This window comes from Dama dama, chromosome 18 (assembly GCF_033118175.1).
Source record: "Dama dama isolate Ldn47 chromosome 18, ASM3311817v1, whole genome shotgun sequence".
Lineage (NCBI taxonomy): Eukaryota > Metazoa > Chordata > Mammalia > Artiodactyla > Cervidae > Dama > Dama dama.
Genome location: NC_083698.1, coordinates 86,631,151 through 86,653,775, shown reverse-complemented (window position 1 = coordinate 86,653,775; position 22,625 = coordinate 86,631,151). Strand labels below are relative to the sequence as shown.

General features: G+C 36.3%; 1 protein-coding gene across 1 annotated transcript in view; it reads left to right on the top strand.

Moving 5' to 3' along the window:
* The window catches only part of GRM8 (glutamate metabotropic receptor 8), an 819,273-nt gene that overhangs the window by 476,457 nt on the left and 320,191 nt on the right, over positions 1-22,625 (top strand). The window contains exon 6 of the mRNA XM_061166403.1: positions 10,295-10,495. Coding sequence (XP_061022386.1) covers positions 10,295-10,495 — 201 coding nt within the window. The remainder of the gene's footprint in view (positions 1-10,294; positions 10,496-22,625) is intronic.

Sequence of the window (22,625 nt, the reverse complement as noted above, 5' to 3'; positions counted from 1 at the left end):
TGCTTGATTACTCTTTTCTTTAAAGGTATGCTGTTTGTGACTCACTACGCTGATTTTAAGAACCACTAATAGGTCAAGGCATGAAGTTTAAAAACAGTAGAGCGGCTGATTTTTAGGGTTGTTTTAGCATGAGAATTCCTAGTTTATTCATTACATGTTCAAGATTTCTTCATGATTACTGTCACCCTGCCTTTTGTGCTCCTCTTACTTCCCTTTCTCACCCAATCATTTAGATCTTAATCCTAATATCTTTCTATGACATCAGGACTAGGTGAGTTTTGATTTACCATTGTATCCAGCTCAGTGCTTAGTATATCATACAAGGACAAATGATGATAGACAATAGAGATGATAACAACATCCCCTTATATAGTACTTCCTATTTTCAACACACTGCCTTATATATGTTAACTCATTTAATTATGACAATCCCTATGGGGTGAGATACTATTACTATCCCATTTTACAGATAAGAACACTGAGGCATGAGGTATTCCGGAACTTAAAGTCCCATAGATAACAATTGGCGATGCTGAGACTTGAACCCAGGCAGACTGGGTGCAGGGTGGTTGTTCCGAATCACTGAACTAAATTGCCTTCATTATACTTATTGAATGAATATATGAAACTAAATCCTGGGTTTATATTGTGATTTCTTTTGTCTGGGTAATTGGAAAAGGGTTGCACATTATGGAAGATGAACTATGTTATAGCCCCACATAACAAATAATGGTGTCCGTTTATTCACTATGTAACATGCCAGATCCTCTATGTTATCTCAGTGCTTACAACAGCCATGCATAATAGGTGTACATTCCTATTTTCTGAATAAAGAATAACTCAGAGGCAAAGTCTCATCTTCTGATCTCAGAGCCCATACTTTTTTTGCTTGTTTTGTAGAAGAGAGAGGACTTAATCTGGGACTTGTTGGATGCATAGAGTTTAAATAAGGAGAGAAGAAAATGTTGAGCATTAAAAGTAAATTGGAATTTAGGAATTATACCGTGAAGAATCAGTTAAAAATAAAATGAAAAATTCTACTTGATAAAGTTCAAAAACACAAAATATTGAGGAATTACTTGAAAGGAAATGAGCAAGTAGCACATCTGTCTGAGGATTCCAAAAGACTTGAATAAGTAGAAATCCTCGGTCCACAAATGGGAATGCTTGAATATTGCAGCTCTACAGCAAGTCTTCTGCAACTAACTTAAAAAACGGATGCAATTCTAAGAAAAGATTCAATTACCGAAACGTTTAAATAATTCTAACGTTTATTTGTAAAAATTATCAAGAATTAAAAAAATAAAACTACTGATAGAATTTGCATGAACAGATGGTACAATCTATAGAATTACAACATTTGTAAAAAGCAAAAGAGAAGAATAAAGGAGCATTGGCATGTTAAAATACAAGCATCCTAGACCAGAATTTCCATATGTACATATCCAAGAATATGTAAGAGTCTGATATGTGTTAAAAGTGCCTTTATATAAATTAATGGGAAAAAAGAATATTCATTCAATAGGAGAATAGGTTTGCAGTTTAGAAAACATAAAATCAGATCCTTACCTTACACCAAATATCACTTTGGATATCAGGAATTAAATGCGGACACCTGAATCCATTAAGTGAACTATATTTCAAGTGGTATGAAAACCATGCTTTCCTAAAATGAGGGGAAATCCTCATTAAAGGTGAAGTGAATAGTGCATATTTTAAAAGTATACCAGAATTATCTTAATTTTTAGAAATAAAGAGGGGAAGAAAAATGATGTGAGGCAATAGACCAGTGTGCAAACATTGGTTAATATGGTGGATCAATAAATTTTCTCTATTTTCTTCTTTATACTTTCCCCCTCACTTTTCTACAAAGACTGTGATTTACTTTTATAATTAGAAAAAAATGTTTAAGACAAATCTTAAAGTGTGTCATAGGGTCTGCAATGAGAAGTATAATATAATTTTGAGTGGAAGGTGGGGCATTTGAAATAGAAAACCGTTGAAATCCTGTCCCCTGAAGGGGAAAATATGAAGGGACAATTTGAATTCTTCAATAGGGGAGCTTTAATACACTTTAAAGAGAAAAACTCAATGATAAAGTCTACTATTTATCAGCATCTTTACATACTGTTTTGAATCAAAATTTGTCTCTAATGTATATGATCTAAGATAATTATGTAGAAAAATGTAACTGTTTGAATTTTATCAAATGCCTATTCTTTGTTTAGGGACCTAGATATATCTATGAAATGACATTCTCTTCTGAACACCTTTCTTTTAAACTGGTGGTTTTGCCTGAAGATACACTCAATCTTATTTGCCACTTACCTTAGGTTTTTCAGTGTTTTAAGAAAACCCTAGGGCATTGCATGGAAAATTTAACACCTGAAGGGGACAGCTGGCACCTGCCTGAAGCATTTTCCATTTCCTGCCAGGCACAAAGGAGAGTTATTGTGAGCTGTGTAGCACTCTTCACTGTTGATTTACAAGTGTCTCCTGATGTGTCCTCAGGTAGCTAAGAGCTTTTGATTCTCGGGACTATATTTAAATTACAGAAGAAGATGGAGAGCAAGTGATTCTCTGTAGAGGACCCTTACCTTCTCATTTTTGCATGCCCTATGTAGATAGATAAAGCCAAGCCTCAAGTTAGTTGGCTAGTCTAATGCATCTGTTTATAAAGGTCCTTGACAAAGCCTACTATAGAATCTATGAAGCAGGACCTTAGGTGTGCAATTCTCTCCTGACCTTGGTGGTGTTTTCCTAGAGAAATCCTCTAGACGTATAAATACATGCACAAAGGTACATTCTTACCCTCCAAAGCTAAAATGCTCATTTATATTTTATAAACATAAAGTTATAGGTCTTATTAACTTTGGTTTTTCACTACAAATATCCAGTCACCTTGCTTATGAATTTCAGTCATTTATGCTAATTTCATCTCTGGTATATGGTTGAAATTCACAAACAAAATTTTTTTTTGTAGTTTAGAAAAGTGCTTAAGATGTTATTGAAATGTATTCCCCCGCTTAGCATTTCAATATAGATACTGCCATTTGTTGATATTTGTTAGTGTTTATTAGGATTTCTGTAAAAGTGTATATTATTTTATAATATTCTTTAATCCATGCTCCGCTAGTCTCTTTAAAGATTCACACACACACACAACAGGCACACATGAACACACAATCTCTATACTTTACTAGGAGATAAGCCAGTCATAATGGCTGAACATTAAACAGGAATTCAGAGAAGTAAAAATTAAGCCTGAACTGAGAGAATCAAAGAAAACTTCACAGAGGAGGAAGAAGTTAAGCAGTAAATGGGAGAGGTTTGGTGTCAGACCTGACCTGACCACTTCCTGCCATAACTTGTATGATCTTGGATAAATTATTCAACATTCTGAGTCTTAGTTCTTTTATCCATTTAAAAAAAGGAAGAAGAAAAAAGGAATAATGATAATTTATGATCAAAGAGAGGCTATCTGTGAAGAGTCCTGCCCGTTTTAATTGTTGGTGTCCTCACTCTTCCCTTTCACATCTTCATAATTGATTTTCCATAATTGATTCTTTTAACCTTTGGATCAAACTAAAAAGATAAATGAAAATGTTTCTCCTTTGTGAGGAACCAAATTCAATATATAGCTCAAGTCTAAGAATAATGAAAATGTAGTGATGCATTTAATCAGTCTGAGAATTCAAGAAGAAAAATCCAGGCTGACATTTGGTACTTTTTTTCTGTTAATGCAGAATATCCAGGTCTTGGTTACTGGATATTCCTAACTGTTTTGGAGAATTGAGTTAGTAGTGTCTGTTCCATCATACCCTAATACGATCTTCAAGTGATCTTGGAAAGTGTAAGGAGGAAACAGAAATAAAAGAAGTTGCCCTAGATTCTAGAATTTTAGAACTGAAGGGACCCACATTGAACATCTTGTTCAGTCCTCTAATTTCTACTGAGAAATAAATGAATGTCAGAGGGATCATGACTTGAGCATAAGTCTTTGGATTTGCAAACCATTGATCTAGAGGCAGCACTGTATAAGGTGTTTTACTCCAAAGTGAAAGTGTTAGTCACTCAGTCAAGTCTGATTCTTTGTGACCCCATGAACTGTAGCCCACCAGGCTCCTCTGTCCATGGAATTCTCCAGGCAAGAATACTGGAGTGGGTAGTCATTCTATTCTCCAGGGGGTCTTCCCAACCCAGGGATAGATCCCAGGTGTCCTGCGTTGCAGGCAGATTCTCTGTCATCTGAGCCACCAGGTAAATCCATTTTACCCCAAGGTGGTATAAATTATTTCAGTGTTATAATCAACTGTCTCACTGTTATAGCATTATTCTAGACATTTGGGCCTGTATTCTTTCAATAATTTGATAAATTTATATAAAGTTTATCTTATATAAATTCTATGTTAGAGAATATAAATGTTATAGAATCTTATGCTAGAGGATATAAAACACTATAGAATTTAAAAATCAGTCTTTTTAACTGCAATAAATGGAGCCTTCTTGTTCACCTAGTTGCAGGAAGGGGAACCCCTTCCAGGGCCAGAAACTTGGCTCTTGTCTAACACTCGGAAATGAGTTGTCTGAGGAGACACACGTGCTGACAAAACAAGAGATTTTACTGGGAAAGGGCACCCGGGTGGAGGGCAGCAGTGAAGGGAACCCAGGAGAACAGCTCTGCCACGTGGCTTGCAGTCACAGGTTTTATGGTGATGGGATTAGTTTCTGGTGATGGGTGGTCTTTAGCCAATTATTCTGACTCAAGTCCTTCCTGGTGGTGCACGCCTTGTTCAGCCAAATGGATGCCAGAGAGAAGGATTCTGGAAGGTGGTCGGACATGTGGTGTCTCCTTTTGACCTTTGCCAAACTCTTCTGGTTAGTGGTGGCTTGTTAGTTCCATGTTCCTTACCAGGACCTCCTGTCGTGGAACAACTCATGCAAATGGTTACTATGGTGCCTGGCCAGGGTGGGCGGTTTCAGTTGGTGTGCTTCCCCTAACAACCTGATTTTCCAAATTCTGCTAATGGTGCCATTATCTACTATCTATCCTCAAAACTCCTGAGTTGTTGATTGCCTCCAACTCTTACTCCCATATTTTATCAGGTTTCTAAATACTGTTAATTTAACATCTAAAATATATTTTCTCTCATTGTTATCCTTATCCACTGTTTCAACCTATTTCTGTCCTGCCTCCTGAATTGTATCTCTACCTTCAACTTATATTTGTTTCAATTTCTTGGGTTGGCCAAAAAGTTCATTCAGGTTTTCCATAACCTGAACAGACTTTTTGACCAACCCAGTACTTTACATATCATTCCCAGAAGTAATTTTAAATACCAGTCTTGGTTCTTTGTTTTCAACCAAACAATATTTAATATTTAAACTAAATATTTAAGATGCTTCTTGACCTGATCTGAGCTGTTAAATTGAAAAAAAAAAATTATTAAGTATCACTACTGCAGCCTAATTTGAGTTGAAATCTGACCTAAACCTTTGAGACTGAGATGTAGATACCTGGGATGCAGCAAAGAAAGTTACAGGGTGAACATCTAAGTGAAGTCCCGTGGTTTGATTATCTCAGGTTGTACTCAAGGGCCAGAAAGTGGAGCAGAGAAAGGTAGGGAGGTACCTACAGATGAGGCTGGAGAGGAGGAGACCCCATCACGGAGGTCCCTGTGAGCAACTTTGCCAGCTCAGTAAGGTTCAGAAAACTGTCCCGGGTCTTTTGAATTGTGCAACTTGTACCCCAGTCCAGGTCTGCCCAACTGGTCTGTCCTGTTCTTCTGGCTTTCTCCATCAGTCAGTTTGTCTTTCCACCTTACCACTGGTCCCATGTTTTTTATCCCTCTGCAGTTTGGGAGGTATACACAATTCCTTTGCATATCTTAGTGCCTAGGAGTTATTTCTGTTTAATTGAACTTGCTAATGTTTCTTTCCCATCCTTCCCCTATTGTGTCCTTGAAACAAAATCGATTTAAATTCAGTATAAAATGACTTATGTTTGCTGATATGCTAATGATTACTTTTCAGTGTGTGGTGCAGTTCTTGGCATGATTCTGCCGGGTTTAAGAATGACTATGCAGTTACTACATACATGTGCATTGTCAGGAAAGTGGATCAGAGTATGACAGTCCTGTCTCGTGTGTGTCAAGAAGTGGGGAAAATAGAGTTCTTATGGAATTCAAAATGCTAAGACTGTAGTGAAAAATTCAACTGGTTGGATGTTTGCTTTCCTGGGAATAAAAGGTCTAATATGATTTACATTTTTTCCATTGAATTGACCAACTGTTTATAAGATCATCACTGCAATAACATTATGAGTTTTATAATAATTTTAGGAAAAGGAAAATAGCCCCTAGGGTCTCAGTTTATGAAACTAAACTATCTCCTGAGAAACTAGATATTCTTGGAAAACAAAGCTTAACAGCCATGTATCAAAGAATTTAAAATTCATATCAGGTTCATCTTAGGAAGTCACACTGTAATGTATACAGCACTTTATAAACTAGAGCAGATTTACCTTTTCACTAAGAAGGACTAAAACCAAAAGATGCACCTTGGGTTGCAAAGACCTTAACTGAGGTCCACGCAGTAATGCCCAGACAAATAAGCATTTACTCTGTGTACCAGGGACATGAGATACTGTCTGAGTTTTGGATTTCATTAATGAAAACATAAAACAATCTTGCTATAAAATTTATGAGGCTGACTTCATCTCCCACCACACAAACACTTAGCTATATGTTGTTAATTTTAAGAAAAACACTAAAACTCATCACAACTTTACAACCAGTGTTTTAAATGGATGACTGACACAGAGCCTTTGACAATATTTAGCACTTTATAGCAATACATTAACACCAACTTTAGAAACTATAGCATACTGAAATTTTACAGCCAATTAAGTTGATGAGTCACTGTCAGCTTGCTAAATTCTTCTTTTTAGTGATAAGAGAAGCATATATAGGAAGTGAGGGGCAAACTCTAGCTCCTGTAAAATCTATACCATCATTATGAACTTGAAATTTTAAGGAATAGAAAAATATTGGGTTGGCCAAAAAGTTTGTTCGAGTTTGGGTCTAAACAGCATGAAAACAAATCAGATGATTTCTTTTAAAGTTTAGAAATGGTAATAGTGGTCAGCTTTTTAGTTTGTCATCATGCACATACATTGATTTGTGAAAAACATCTTATAGTATCCATTGATGTGTGTGGCAATAGTCACTGGACAGCCTTATGGACTTTAAAAGAAAAAAAGTGAAGTTGGATATATTTAATCTTCCCTCAAACTAATTGGAGTTTATAACTAGTTAAGGAAAGAAGTAATTTGACTAGTGAAAACAGATATCTATGTTTTGAAATTACAGATTAATCGTGTCCTCAAGCTGGGAGATTCTGTTTCATTAAGTTTGAATGGTGCTGTTTAATCTGTACTTAAAAAAGATAACTAAGATGGGAACAACTGCTCTGGGATGCCTAGTCTTCATTTTCAGTTATCCAGTTCAGTGATGCAAAATAAATGACATAAGATCTCTCCGTATATAGATAGGGACCTGCCCTCAATGTAGTTATTTCAGGTTTTTTATCACTGTATTTCCCTTGTCATATGCCTCTTTTTTATAAGCAACCATGCTGGCCTGCCCAGGACTGTCCAGGTTTTGGTCCTATGACCTGAGAAGCTCCTCAGTCCTAGACAACCAGAGTGATTTGCCACCAGATAAGATCTTTAAAGAAATAACTGAATCTTTTTGGTCACTGTGACCAGTTTTCAATATTTATTTGTGAGTTGTCTATTTTGTGGTTAAAATCATGGGAAAGAAATTTTAGGTAAAAGCTGGAAGGACTGTTTTCACAGGTCACTTGATGACATTCTGAACATAAGCATTGAATACTACCTAGGAGCCTCAATCACTGAGACCTGAGTATAATAAGTGATTGAGGTTTCCTTGGTGACTCAGTGGTAAAGAATCTGCCTGCCAATGCAGAAGACTTGGGTTCAATCCCAGGGTCAGAAAGATCCCATGGAGAAAGAAATGGCAACCCACTCCAGTATTCTTGCCTGGGAAATCCCATGGACAGAGAATCCGGGCAGTCCATGAAGTTGAAAAGAGTCAGACATGACTGAGCACTCATGCATAATAAGTGATTGAGACCAGAGGAAAAAATGTTCAATGATTAGATAAATGAAAATGAATAAATTAACTACTACATTTGTCTAGAAAAAAGTCACTGTTTTTATCAGAGTATAGGACCCAAATATAAAATAACCATTTAAATTAACCTCTCTAAAGTTAGAGGAAATATACATTAGTGTGAAGAAAGATAATATTTGTTGAACTTAAAGACTGTTTATTAAAGTTGAATAACTGACATTTATGGGAAAATTTAAAGTGCTTGCTTTTGGTCTCTCCTAGTGTTATCAGATGTAAAAAGTTTAGGGGAATGTGAAAGTGAGAGGAGATCCTTTTTGCTTTCTTTAATAAGCCCGCAATGTCCTTAACTCACCTGATGACATTCCAGACATAAGCAGTAAAGATTATTCTAGGATCTAGGAGACAAGACACCGCACAGAGATATAAAGACCTGTTTGTTTGTTTTTTCCTTGTGTGTTCAATATGCTTGCCATCTACCCCATTTTTCTGGTGACTGAGAGAATGTTGGTGTCAATTTGGAGAAGTGGGAATGGTTCCCGTATCTGCCCTGTGTGTCTAAGTGAATTTCACCTCCATAATCTTGGTTTCCTCATCTTTAGAATGAAAAGGTTGGGTTATAACTAATTATATTTCATCTAACTTTAACATCAAATTTATCTTCCATTTTTAATTCTGTATTTCTATCACATGTTAAATGATAAACATGAAGTTAAAGGTATAATTTCCAAGGCCAATTCTCAACCCTCAATATACCTAAAACAATTATTCTGAATGACGTTCATTTTAAGAGCTCTGCATCGTTTATATAATGTATGGCAAGAAGACTATAGTTAACGACACAATATTGTATACTTGAAAGTTCTTATAGATCTTAAAAGTTCTCACCACAAGGAGTAAAAAGGGAACTCTGTGAGTGATGCATATGGTAACTAACCTGATGGTGGTAATCATGTCACAGCATGCATGTATATTAAATCATCACATCATGTTTCTTAAACTTACACGGTGTTATATGTCAATTACATAAAAATAAGCTGGAAAAAATAAACAATAAAAACATAAAATTGAGTTTTTATTGGAGAAGAAATTAAGAAGAAAACAAATTGAATGATTCTTCTAAAGATATAGTATTGGTTGCTGAGTTGTGTCCAACTCTGTGACCTCATGAACTGTAGCCAGTCAGGCTTCACTACCCATGCAATTCTCCAGGCAAGAATACAGGAGTGGGTTGCCGTTTTCTTCTCTGGGGGATCTTCTTGACCCAGGGATCAAACCTGGGTCTCCTGCATTGTAGGAGGATTCTTCACCATCTGAGCCACCAGGGAAGCCCTAGACATAAGCAGTGCACTTAAGGAAATAATTGTCATTTAATATTTACAAAAAGAGCTCTCAAGCAGCACATTCTAAACAAGGACAGACCTGAGGTTATGAGGAGATCTTATTTTGGGCTGCTTATTAGATGATGCTCTGGCAGCTGAGGTGAATGAAAAGAACAACAGTCTATACACATTTTACTTAAAAGATCGAATCACTACCAAAATGCTAGGTAATTACTAGCATGTACAGTATAATAGAACTCAATAAGGTGGAAATGAAGATAATGAAACTATATGTCTTTTATTTACTTTATATCTTTTTGTTGCTAATAGAATAGTTTCTGTTCTTTCCCAATGAAAATTCAATACCCAGTTTAAAAACCTGACTCAGTAAGAATAGGACCAAAATAATCAAGAGTAAAATCAAATAGTGTTGTCTCATTAGGTGTGCCTCAAATGATGAAAATCTTAGCCCTCATGCATTCTTTTAGTGAAATCTAACCCCAGTTGATGGAGAAGGCAATGGCACCCCGCTCCAGTACTCTTGCCTGGAAACTCCCATGGACAGAGGAGCCTGATGGGCTGCAGTCCACGGGATCCCTAAGAATCGGACACGACTGAGCGACTTCACTTTCACTTTTCACTTTCACGCATTGGAGAAGGAAATGGCAACCTACTCCAGTGTTCTTGCCTGGAGAATCCCAGGGACGGGGGAGCCTGGTGGGCTGCCGTCTCTGGGGTCGCACAGGGTCGGACACGACTGAAGCGACTTAGCAGCAGCAGCAGCAACCCCAGTTGATGGCTTTCCGTTTTCTTTTACAGGGCTGGAGCGAATTGCACGGGATTCATCTTATGAACAGGAGGGAAAGGTCCAATTTGTAATTGATGCTGTGTATTCCATGGCTTATGCCCTGCACAATATGCACAAAGATGTCTGCCCTGGATACATTGGCATTTGCCCACGAATGAGTACCATTGATGGGAAAGAACTACTCGGTTATATTCGGGCTGTAAATTTTAATGGTAAGTCGCAACTTTTTTTGGTATCTAAACACTTGAGAAGTGACAAGGGGTGTCTATTCTTCCTATATATAGAATATACTCCAGCAGAGTGGGAAGCATAGGATAAGAAGCAGTTCCCCCTTTTAATCAGAAGTGTGAGTTTTTCCACCTGCTTTTAAATCTCAAACACATTTTTTTGTGTGTGCTACCATTTATCTGTTCCTGAAAGAAGCAGAAGTTAAAAATAAGCCGCTATCAATCAAAATATCACTCTTTCAGAAACAACTTAGGAGGCTCATTTGGAACCACTGACAACAGATTAGATTTCTTTGAAAATGTTTTGTTCATGCCATTATTAGAGAAGGCATTGTTCACATTTTGTTTTGAAACCGATTTTCAGCATTTTAAACAGTAAGATGACTTGAGGAAGAGGGGGCGATTCGGAGCTGCTGTATATTTACATTCTAAAAGCTCTGTGTTAAGCTTCCACGGCTTCTTTTTCTTTGTATTTCTTTCAACGACTGGGTCAATTTGAAGCAATGAGGTGTATCGTGTAAGGTAGAACTATATACAATGAAGCGGAGATGAGATTTGCCTTCTGCGGCGGCAGAAATGCTGCTTCTCTGAGTGACACAAGAAATTAGTACAGAATATGGTGGATTCATAGTACTTGGCTGAGAATAGCCAAACTGCCTGCCTCAAGTGATGAAACTATTGAATTCTGCTGTTCTTTCATGAAAGTTGTGATGGTTGCTGCTCATGACTTTGACCATTATTTTCAAATGAAATGATAGAATGCTCTGAGTTGTCTAATTCTTTCTGTTTGGCTGTAATCCACACAAAGGACATGCCTCCGAGCCACGCACAGTGCTGCACTGTCCATCATAATACACTCCAGTGACCTCAGCTGCCAGCCTTTCTCAAAAAAGCACAAGGTCATCTTCAATTTAGAATTCAAGTGGAAACTTCTTCTTTTACTCTGTTCAGGCAATGGGAGACACAATTTGGTTTACATTCAATCCAAAGGACCCTCTTTTTTCAACAGAATTTGGTGAAACATTACATAACGCCGTTCCTTTTGTTAAGAATATAAATAGTAAGGGAAATTTGAAAATAATTTTCTTACAGTGATTAAATGGAGCGCAAGAGGAGTGTTACAATGCAAGGTTATTTACCCTAATGTGAGGTTGGGGAACACTTTGTTTATCTAAATTGTTAAACAGTGGAAAGAGGAATGCAAATGAATATACTTTTTCATTAACTGAAGCTCATCTCCAGAAGAGAGGGAGATCTTTTAAAGAAACATTGGATTAAAGCACTTCAAAGGTGAATTACCAATTTCTCTCTTAACCATAGATAAAAACCTAACCCTTCCTTGATGACTTTAATTATCATACCATACTGTAATATAATGATGCCATTAAAGACTACTAAAAAAGTCATAATGTCTAATGATTATTAACACAATTTGCCTCTAGATACCAATGATTTCTGAGTTCTGTCTACTTTTTACAGTTTTTTTTTTCCTCTTTACATTTTCAGAGTACTGTTGCTGTGATTGTTTTGGGGACTGATCCCTTCCATAATTTGCTTCTTTCAATTTACTATGAACACAAAAACACACATAAAATTTCATCAATGTATTTATTGAGTCCATAGAATGTGTTAAACACTATGATAGGTGCTAAAGATACATTACTGGTAGAAACAGTTCAAACAGACCTAAGTTTCTTGGGGAATTTAGATATCAGTCAGAAAAAGCACATGAAGGTATAATTATGTAATCTGCAATGAGTATTGAAAGAGAAGGTCTGTTGGACTTAAAGTTTGTAATAGGGGAATATGTCCCTATTCTAGGGAGTTAAAGACAGCTGGAATTGAGATGAAAGGGAGAGATAAGGGCAAAGCCGTAGACAGGACCAGAGAGATCGTGAGGTCTTATAGGTCATTCCTACAATTTGTTCTTCATCTTGAAAGCAACGGGAACCCACTGAAGCATAATGGAACTGTGTCTGATACAGAGTAAACGAACTCCAGATGAGGGTCATGTAAAATACAAGAATTTCAGTCTATGAACTTAAAAGAGAATCTCTTTGATTTGAGCTCCTTGGAGATTGATTTTGCTAATGGCTTAAAATTTGGCTGTGTTCCAATAGCTGGTAATAATAGTACTATAATAATAATAGGGTTAGAGACCTGAGTATACGTAGATTATCCTGGGATATCTAATTTGATTTTCAGTAATTTTCAGGATGTTTATCAATTTTTTATTTCATTATTGGCTTACTGTTAGCATTCATTCATTATTAATACCTTGCCAGTTTCTGATAAAAAGACACATAGGGCTGTTCAAGTAGAAGTACATCATCAAGACAATTGAAAGGAGGAGAAACAAATTTAGTAAAGAACTGTATCTGGTACAATAGTAAGAAGGAAGGACTAGGTTAAGCACTGAGCTTCCTAAGCAGTCAAAATGTAAAGGGACATTTGATGGAATGCATAAGCTTCATTACATGATAGAAGCAAGTTTATCTTTTTTTTAGGAGAGAATGAATTCTCTTAGACATTATTTCTAAAAGAAAAGTATCATATAAGACTTTGACAGCCTAATAAGCAGTGTTATTTAACAAAATTTTACTTGGGAAGCTGGAGGGAAACAAAGACTTGCCTCTTAGGATTACTTTTATTGTTACCAGTTGAACAAAATGCTATTTCTATAAATTTTTTAAATGTAAAAATTTATCAGAAGACATAAAATAAAGAAGAGTTCAGATTTTTCAGGTACTTAAGCAACAATGTCAATTTCTTCCTCTGGTCTGGTCTATAGGCAGTAAAATATTAATACTGTACATCTTGTATAGAATCAAAGATTTTTCTGTTGCCATGAGAACCTTATTCATCATAAAGAAGAAGTATTGGATAGAATTCCAGAAATGTCTCCTTACCTCTCTATAGCTGAGCAGGACAGAGTCGGCATACTAATCAGCGCTGTTTGACTGTAGGTAACAGAAACCAACTTAAGCTTGCTTAAGCTAAAAGGATGGATTTATGAGGATGTGTCAAGAAACCCCCTGGCAGAGTATAGAAGGGCCTAAGAAGAGAACTGTTTATAAGGACCAAAACCTTTCAGAAATCCAAACGTCTTTTTGCCTGCTTTGTTTTGCTCTTCCTATCTGGGTTTTCTCTCCTTCTAGGTTCTTGGGGTAGGTAGCACAACTTTTAGAATTTGGTTGCTGTTTGGAACATGTGCTAAGATGAACATATATATGTTTTAAGTCTCAATTCTAACTTCTTGGAAACTTGACTCTCATTAGCTAAACTTAAGTTTGATGTCAGACCTGTTCCAAATTATTAATGGCAAGGAGCAGGTAGTACAAACTTAGTTGTTGTGAGACAGTCCCAGTGGGTGAAAGGGACATTTAAGAAGTTTCTATCAGTGACTTAGGGGGAAAGTTTAAATAAAGTGAGCAGAGAAATGAAAACATGAGGAAGGGGTGATGCCGTGGTCTCTGAATCTCTTTGCTTCTCTAGGTGGGTGAGTTTTTGTTAAGGTGGAGGAGACACAATTAAGAATCACATAGAATCGGTGGGAATCTGAGAGAGGAATCAATTTTGGAATTATTTAATGAATGCAAGCCTTCATGTTGTGATTGAATTCTCTGCATGAAGTACCTTCCTTAAACTCACAGTGAGGTAGTGTAGTGGTCTAACCATGCCAATGCTCATTATTCTAAGAAGCATATGTAAACATTTGCCTGATTACAGAGACTGGTATAGAGATGGAGTTTATCAGAACTTTCTTTTCTTTAGAAACTTTATTATTTTATGGACTTCCTGAAAGTTTTACAAATATGCAATTCTGAGAGTCTCTGAACATTATAGACTGGATTTAAAGCAAATTTCCTTGTGTATAATACCTTTAAGCTATCTAAAAGAAATAAATACTGCTTAATATTAGGAAATGTATTGCAAACACACTAATAGGTCAAATAAGACAATGAACAATATCTCATAAGATCTATAAAAAGCCATTTGCTTAAAATATAAATTTCTGTTATAAGTACAAAAACAAACTAGAAATGGAATAAATGTTTAACAGTATAAGCACATCTTTCTTGACATATAAATAGTGATATATTTATTTATAGTTATTTTTGTTGCAGAGATAAATTAGTCCTGTTAGCACTGTTATTAATAGTCTATCAATTTTAGCCATTGAGATAAAACAAGGAACAAAAATAACAGAGATTACTGCTAAAAAGGAAAAAGAAAGTAGTATTATGATTACTTCAAATGATTTGATATCAAGACAGTAAATGGAGAAATATATTAGAATACTTTAAGGTGATCAAATATAAAATTAATATTAAACCATTAAAAACTTTCCTACATACTAGTAAGAAGCCATTAACTCATATGGGAAATGAGACTCTGTTTTCTTTGCAAAAAATACATAGACAATATCTTGGAATAAATGGAACCCCAAAATAAGAAAGATCTATGTGAAGACAACTTTTTTGAGGGACATCCACATCCCTTGTTTGTAAACAGAAAAACAAACTATAGGAAAAATGTTATTATTTTGTGAGTAAATCTGTATTCAGGCTTAGAATAGTTCCAACCAAAAACAAAGGAGCATTTTCTGGAATTTGAAATAATATTTAAAATTTTAACTGTGAATATAAATGAGTAAAAGTAACTAAAATGATTTTGAAGAAAAAACTATTCCTACCAAACATATTAACATTTAAGCATAATGTTAAGTTATAGTAATCAGTTCAGTAAGAAACTAGTACCAGAACAGACATATAGTAAATGCAACCAGGTAGAAATAGCCAGAAATAATAATAAAATAATAATCAGTTTGTATATATATATATATACATACATATGAATTTATGATGTGATAAAGATGAGTTAGAACTCAGTGGGAAAAGACATTTATTATCAATTTACAGTAAAATCAAGTGATCATGATTTCTCCATATCAGAGAGTCTTATCCATTAGAGTTAGGTAAAAAGAAGCAAAAGGAAAAAAAAGAAGAAAATATAGAAGAAGATGGTTTATATTTTAGATGGAGTGCTAAGTTGTTTCATATCCCACTGTTTTTTGTGACCCTATAGCCCCCCAGGTTCCTCTGTCCATGGGATTTCCCAGGCAAGAATACTGGAGTGGGTTGCCATGCCCTTTTCCAAGGGATCTTTCCAGCCCAGGGATCAAACCTGAGTCTCTAAAGTCTCCTGCATTGGCAGGCCAGGTCTTTACCACTAGCACCTGGAAAGGCTCTTTTAGATGGAAGGATATTATACTAAAATAACCTCAGTTCTCTTCCAGTTCTATATTCACCACAGATTATTTTAAAGATAATGGCATATTTTAAAAATATAGATATCTGTCAGTGTTCTTACTGTTTTTTTTTTTAGTTTATTTTTATTTTTTATGAATCATTCCTTTAACCCACATTCATTTTACTGGGAATCTTAAAAAGTATCTGATAAAAGGGCTCTCTGCTAGGCATTAAAAATGCAAAGATTAATAAAGTGTGATTCTATGAATTTTCAAATGTCATAGCTTAGCAAAGGAGAGGTACAAACATGTTACCAACAATAATTCAATTTGATAAGTGATGTGATAGAGGCATGGGCTTGTACAAATACAGCGTAAGACTAAGATTAGGGAGCTTAGCCTAGGGGGTTTGCGGGGGGGGCGGTGCTCAAAGAATACAACACAGAGAGCAGGTGACATCTGATTTAAATTACAAATAGAAAGTGACATTTCTCTAGGTGGACAAGATAGGAAAGGATATTCATGGCAGACAAAGCTGTTTAATAGGAGACGGAAGACAGGTGAGAATATGTGTTCTGAGAAAGTGAGCATCCTCAGTATAAGAACTCAAGAGACTGACATGGAAGCAGTCTGAAGATGAGATTAGCAACATGAACTTGGGCTGGTTAGAAATCCCTGCCAAACTCTGATGTTTGAATGTGACACAGGAGGGAGCAGGGAACTGAAGCTTTCTGACAGGACAGTGAAGTGCTAGGATTTGTGTTTTAGAAAAATAACTATGGCAGCAATTTGCAGACAGGAGGGAGAGATTGAAGATAGGCATGACAAGTTAAGAGATGGTTCCAATCATTTCCAGGAGAGAAGAGTGCCTGAAAGGGGAAAATGAAAGTACAGATGGAATATAAAGAAATGAAAGAGGGGGGAAGGGAACAAAGAATCACTTGAGTGCTGGCTCTTTTCTAGGCACGGTGCTTTGATTAGAAACTTGAAGGTTTTGAGAAATATCTTTACTTCCCCAAATGATCTTTCTTTGTAACTGTTTGTGACAACTCCATTAGTAGGATTAATTCAGTATCATTTTGGGGTGCATATATCTTTATTATTTAGTGTTGTCATTTTTTAAATTAATTTTTATTGGAGTATAGTTCCTTTCAATGTTGTGTTGATTTTTGCTGTGCAGCAAAGTGAATCAGTTGCACATATACATATGTTCACTCTTTTTAGATTCCCTTCCCATTTAGATGACAACAGAGCACTGAATAGATTGTTTCAGTGTATATACCATTGATAAAATTGGCTTGACACAGCTTTATTTTATGAACCTTTATAAGTAGAAATGAGACATAAAATATCACTATATGGAAAAACTGACAAAAAATTGTCAACTCTGGAAGTTACGATGCATCATTTCCTTATTTAGATATTACTTACTTGGTAAATAGAGTTGAAGAAAAATCAAATGTGATGAAGTGTTTCTGTGTTAACCTTAAGCATAAGGTTATATGTTTCTGATAGTTACTGTACTTGGAATAAAATTGAGAAAATCATTATTAATCATTGGGAAGTATATTATATGATTTATTCTTGAAGATAGAAATTTGCAGACCGTGAAGTAATTCCTGGAAATACTTCTACATTTTAAAAAAAATGAATGGCATATGAAGCAATATTGAATATGTAGTGATCAACAAACAGGTTGACTTGAAATTAGGTAATATTTCAGTTTTTGATTAAGGAAAATTTTAGGCTGGTTAAAAAATATTAATCTTACAAGTGAAGCCATCATGGAATTTAGCAACATAATTATACTTGCCTCCGTTTTCTAAGATGTGTGTGGGGGGAGCTTTGTGTGGGGGGAGATTAAGTCTAATTTCTTTGATAGTCGTGAAGAACAAGGACTCTCATTTCTTCCCTTCATGTATAGACTTACATGTGGGCCAAGATGGAGGCAGCATCCTTCAAAGCTTCAGTCAAACAATAGACTTGCCTTAGTTCCTCCTCGGATCCTCCTCAACTTCACCTACTGCAGTGGGTTTCTTTTACTTCTTCTTTGTTCTTATAATTCATGGACTTCATCATGTGCCCCAAATTAGGGGACAATGATAAGCAAATTCCAGAATTAGATGAGGTACCATGGGCTCACTAACTGAGGGTTAAGTACTGGTGTTGAATCTAAACAGGGATGCAGCAGTGAGCCTTGATTGAGGGTAGGGACAGATGAAGGAGCTGAGAGGAACTGAGGTGATGGGGACTTTCTGACGGAGTTCACATTTAATGATTTGATTTTATCACAGTGATCAGAAGCACGGGCTTTATACTGAGAATTTAAATCCAGTTTCAGCAGTCACTACTTTGTGATCTCAGTCAAGTAACACCACCTCTCTAAATCTTTGTTTTCTCATTTATACAATGGAAATATTAATAGTGTGTGTGTGTGTATATATATATATATATATATATACACACTCATATAGAGCTCATCTAATATAAAGTGCTTTATCAGAGATATACTGTCTTATGTGTGGGGAATATTAATAGATAAATAATGAAGTTAGTATTTAGATCATCATATAAAGGTGATGAGATGAGTAGAATGGGACTGAGGACTTGAGACTTCAGAAGGCTGCAGAGTTTAAAAGCTCTGTGTATAAGGATTGCTAGTGGGAGCGAAACCAAGGCACAGGTTGGAAAAATGCTTTTGCCAGGGCGCCAATCAATAAGGTTTCCCCAGAAGTGTCAGTTTCTCAGAAAAAGGAACAGAAATATGAATGTTTTTACAAGTTTCTCAAAGTACATGGCAAAGTACGCTACTGCTCATATGGGTATCTGCTGAGTCTAGGGTAGATCAAATGGGTCTCATTTTCTTACTGTTTCTTCTATCTCCTTCAAAATTATGCACTTTTTAAATGAAAAAAAAAAGTATTTATTAGAATAGCTCCCATTCTATTAGGGATAATTATTTTCTAGTGATATTTCACTTCAGAAAGAATCTACCCGAAAATTATAATGGAGGCTTGATTATTTTTCTCTTTAAGGTTATTAACTCTTATAATTACATTAAACTTTAATCAAGAAGTTAGCTTGAAAGTAAAGAATATGAATGAGAAAATTATTTTTAATTCAGGTATCTAATTATTACACTTTGGGGATTTTGATTTTCCCAGTCTTTTGAATGTATTAAAACCCATGACTATACAATAACTTTTCTTTTGAACCATGTGAAAAACACCTTTGTATGTGAACTGTGAACTTCCAGATATTCAAGCTGGGTTTAGAAAAGGCAGAGGAACCAGAGAGCAAATAGCCAACATCTGTTGGATCATCAAAAAAGCAAGAGAGTTCCAGAAAAACATCTACTTCTGCTTTATTGACTATGCCAAAGCCTTTGTGTGGATCACAACAAACTGTGGACAATTAAAGAGATGGGAATACCAGACCTCCTAACCTGCCTCCTGAGAAATCTGTATGCAGGTCAAGAAGCAACAGTTAGAACTGGGCATGGAACAACAGACTGGTTCCAAATCAGGAAAGGAGTATGTCAAGGGTGCATTTTGTCATCCTGCTTATTTAACTTCTGTGCAGAGTACATCATGCAAAATGCTGGGTTGGATGAAGCACAAGCTGGAATCACGATTGCTGGGAGAAATATCTATAACCTCAGATATGCAGGTGACACTGCCTTTATGGCAGAAAATGAAGATGAACTGAAGAGCCTCTTGATGAAAGTGAAAGAGGAGAGTGAAAAAACTAGCTTAAAACTCAACATTCAGAAAACTAAGGTCATGGCATCTGGTCCCATCACTTCATGGCAAATAGATGGGGAAACAGTGGAAACAGTGAGAGACTTTATTTTTTGGGCTCCAAAATCACTGCAAATTGTGACGGCAGCCATGAAATTAAAAGATGCTTGCTCCTTGGAAGAAAAGCTATGATCAACCTTGACAGCATTCTAAAAAGCAGAGACATTACTTTGCCAAAAAAGGTCCATCTAGTCAAAGCTATGGTTTTTCCAGTAGTCATGTGTGGATGTGAGAGTTGGACTATAAAGAAAGCTGAGTGCCGAAGAATTGATGCTTTTGAACTGTGGTGTTGGAGAAGACTCTTGAGAGTCCCTTGAACTGCAAGGAGATCCAACCAGTCCATCCTAAAGGAAATCAATCATGAATATTCACTGGAAGGACTGATGTTGAAGCTGAAACTCCAATTTTTCGGCCAGCTGTTGCGAAGAGTTGACTCATTTGAAAAGACCCTGATGCTGGGAAAGGGCAGGGGGAGAAGGGGATGACAGAGGATGAGATGGTTGGATGGCATCACTGACTCAATGAACATGAGTTTGAGCAAGCTCTGGGAGTTGGTGATGGGCAGGGAAGCCTGGCATGCTGCAGTCCATGGGGTAACAAGGAGTCGGACCCAGCCGAGTGACTGAACTGAACTGAAACACCTAAGTTAAGGAAAGATGGTCAATTTCTTTTTTAAATTTAGGGAGTATCACATTATTTATGACATTTATTTCATTTATTATGTCAGATAACTTCATTCTACAAGCATTTATTGAATGTCTATTTTGTGCCTCAACTGGGCTGTTTGTATTTTGTCTCTCTTCCAGTTCTCATGTGTCCTTTTTCTTACTTCATATGCCTTTAGATCTTAAACTTCTTTTCCTCTCCTTTTGTCCTCTTTTCTTGCCTAGTGTTGCTCCATTTGCTCTTGTGATCATTCAGTATTCAAGTTAGTAACAGTGGCTAAGGGTTTGAGCTTTCAATTGAAACAAAGATTTGAACTAAAATTGTAACTCTTGCAGTTAAGTGGTGAAACCTTGGATAAGTCACTTAATTTTTAGAGACTTCCATATTCTTATCTTTGCATGGAAATAATCATCAAACCTATCTTGTAGTGTCATTCTGAGCATTTAATGAGATAATTCACAATTCCTGGCATATTGTGAATAATCAACATATGGTAATATTATTTTTCCCTCTGCCCCATGACAAAACTAAATTTTCTGTATATGTTTGCTGAATTTCAAACATACATACATAAATATCCCTCAAGTACACAGTCGTTTATATATTCCCTTATACACTTTAGTTTCAAAAGCATCCATTAAATTTCCTTAAAACATTTTTTATTGAAGTATTGTTGATTTACAAGGTTGTGTCAATATAAATTTCTTGTAATCAGTAATATTGTGTTGTCCGAAATTAATTCCTTATTTCTTCAAGGCTTAACTCATCTATTCTCAAGGTTGATTAAGCTTTTGGTTCACTTTTTCTCTCTTTTAGTCACCTTCTGATACCCTTCATTTTTTTTTTTTTTAGCAGTTTAGGGTGAGATATAGTAATAACAGGATGTAGAGGCCATTCTAATCCATTCTACCTTGAGTAAAATGATCAGATAGGTAAAGAGGTGGAGGTTGTTGCTTGAAATAGTGTTCAGGGTACATGTACTGGAATAGAATACACCTTGTATGCTAAGAAACTTGGGAACTCACTTAAACGTAGGTTATAAAAGACATATATGACCTGCACAAAGAATTTAGCTGAAGGTCATTGTCTGTACCCAGCTTCACCAGAGAATACTGTTATACCAGTGCATATCCTATTCAGGTTATCCATCCCCACAGAACTGAGAAGAGTGAATTCCACACAACAGCATTAGTTAAAAACCATCAGTTCAATTCAGTTCAGTTGCTCAGTCATGTCCAACTCTTTGCAGCCCCATGGACTGCAGCATGCCAGGCCTCCCTGTCCATCACCAAATCCCAGAGTCCACCCAAAGTCATGTCCATTGAGTCAGTGATGCCATCCAACCATTTCATCCTCTGTCATCCCCTTTTCCTCCTGCCCTCAATCTTTCCCAGCATCAGGGTCTTATCAAATGTCAATTCTTCGCATCAGGTGGCCAAAGTATTGGAGTTTCAGCTTCAGCATCTGCCCTTCCAATGAATATTCAGGACTGATCTCCTTTAGGATGGACTGGTTGGATCTCCTTGCAGTCCAAGGGACCCTCAAGAGTCTTCTCCAACACTACAGTTCAGAACCATCAATTCTTCAGTGCTCAGCTTTCTTAATAGTCCAACTCTCACATCCATACATGACTATTGGAAAAAACATAGCTTTGACTAGAGACGGACCTTTGTTGGCAAAGTAATGTCTGTGCTTTTTAATTTGCTGTCTAGGTTGGTAATATAAACCCTATCATTTAAAAAAGTAATTAAACACGTGTACCCTAATGTTCATCGCAGCACTGTTTATAATAGCCAGGACATGGAAGCAACCTAGATGCCCATCAGCAGATGAATGGATAAGGAAGCTGTGGTACGTATACACCATGGAATATTACTCAGCCATTAAAAAGAATTCCTTTGAATCAGTTCTAATGAGATGGATGAAACTGGAGCCCATTATACAGAGTGAAGTAGGCCAGAAAGATAAAGAACATTACAGTATGCTAACACATATATATGGAATTTAGAAAGATGGTAACGATAACCCTATATGCAAAACAGAAAAAGAGACACAGATGTACAGAACAGACTTTTGGACTCTGCGGGAGAAGGCGAGGGTGGAATGTTTTAAGAGAACAGCATTGAAACATGTATATTATCAAGGGTGAAACAGATCACCAGCCCAGGTTGGATGCATGAGACAAGTGCTCGGGCCTGGTGCACTGGGAAGACCCAGAGAAATCGGGTGGAGAGGGAGGTGGGAGGGGGAATCAGGATGGGGAATACATGTAAATCCATGGCTGATTCATGTCAATGTATGACAAAAACCACTACAGTATTGTAAAGTAATTAGCCTCCAACCAATAAAAATAAATGGAAAAAAAGTAATTAAAAAAATAAAAAAAATAAAAAAAATT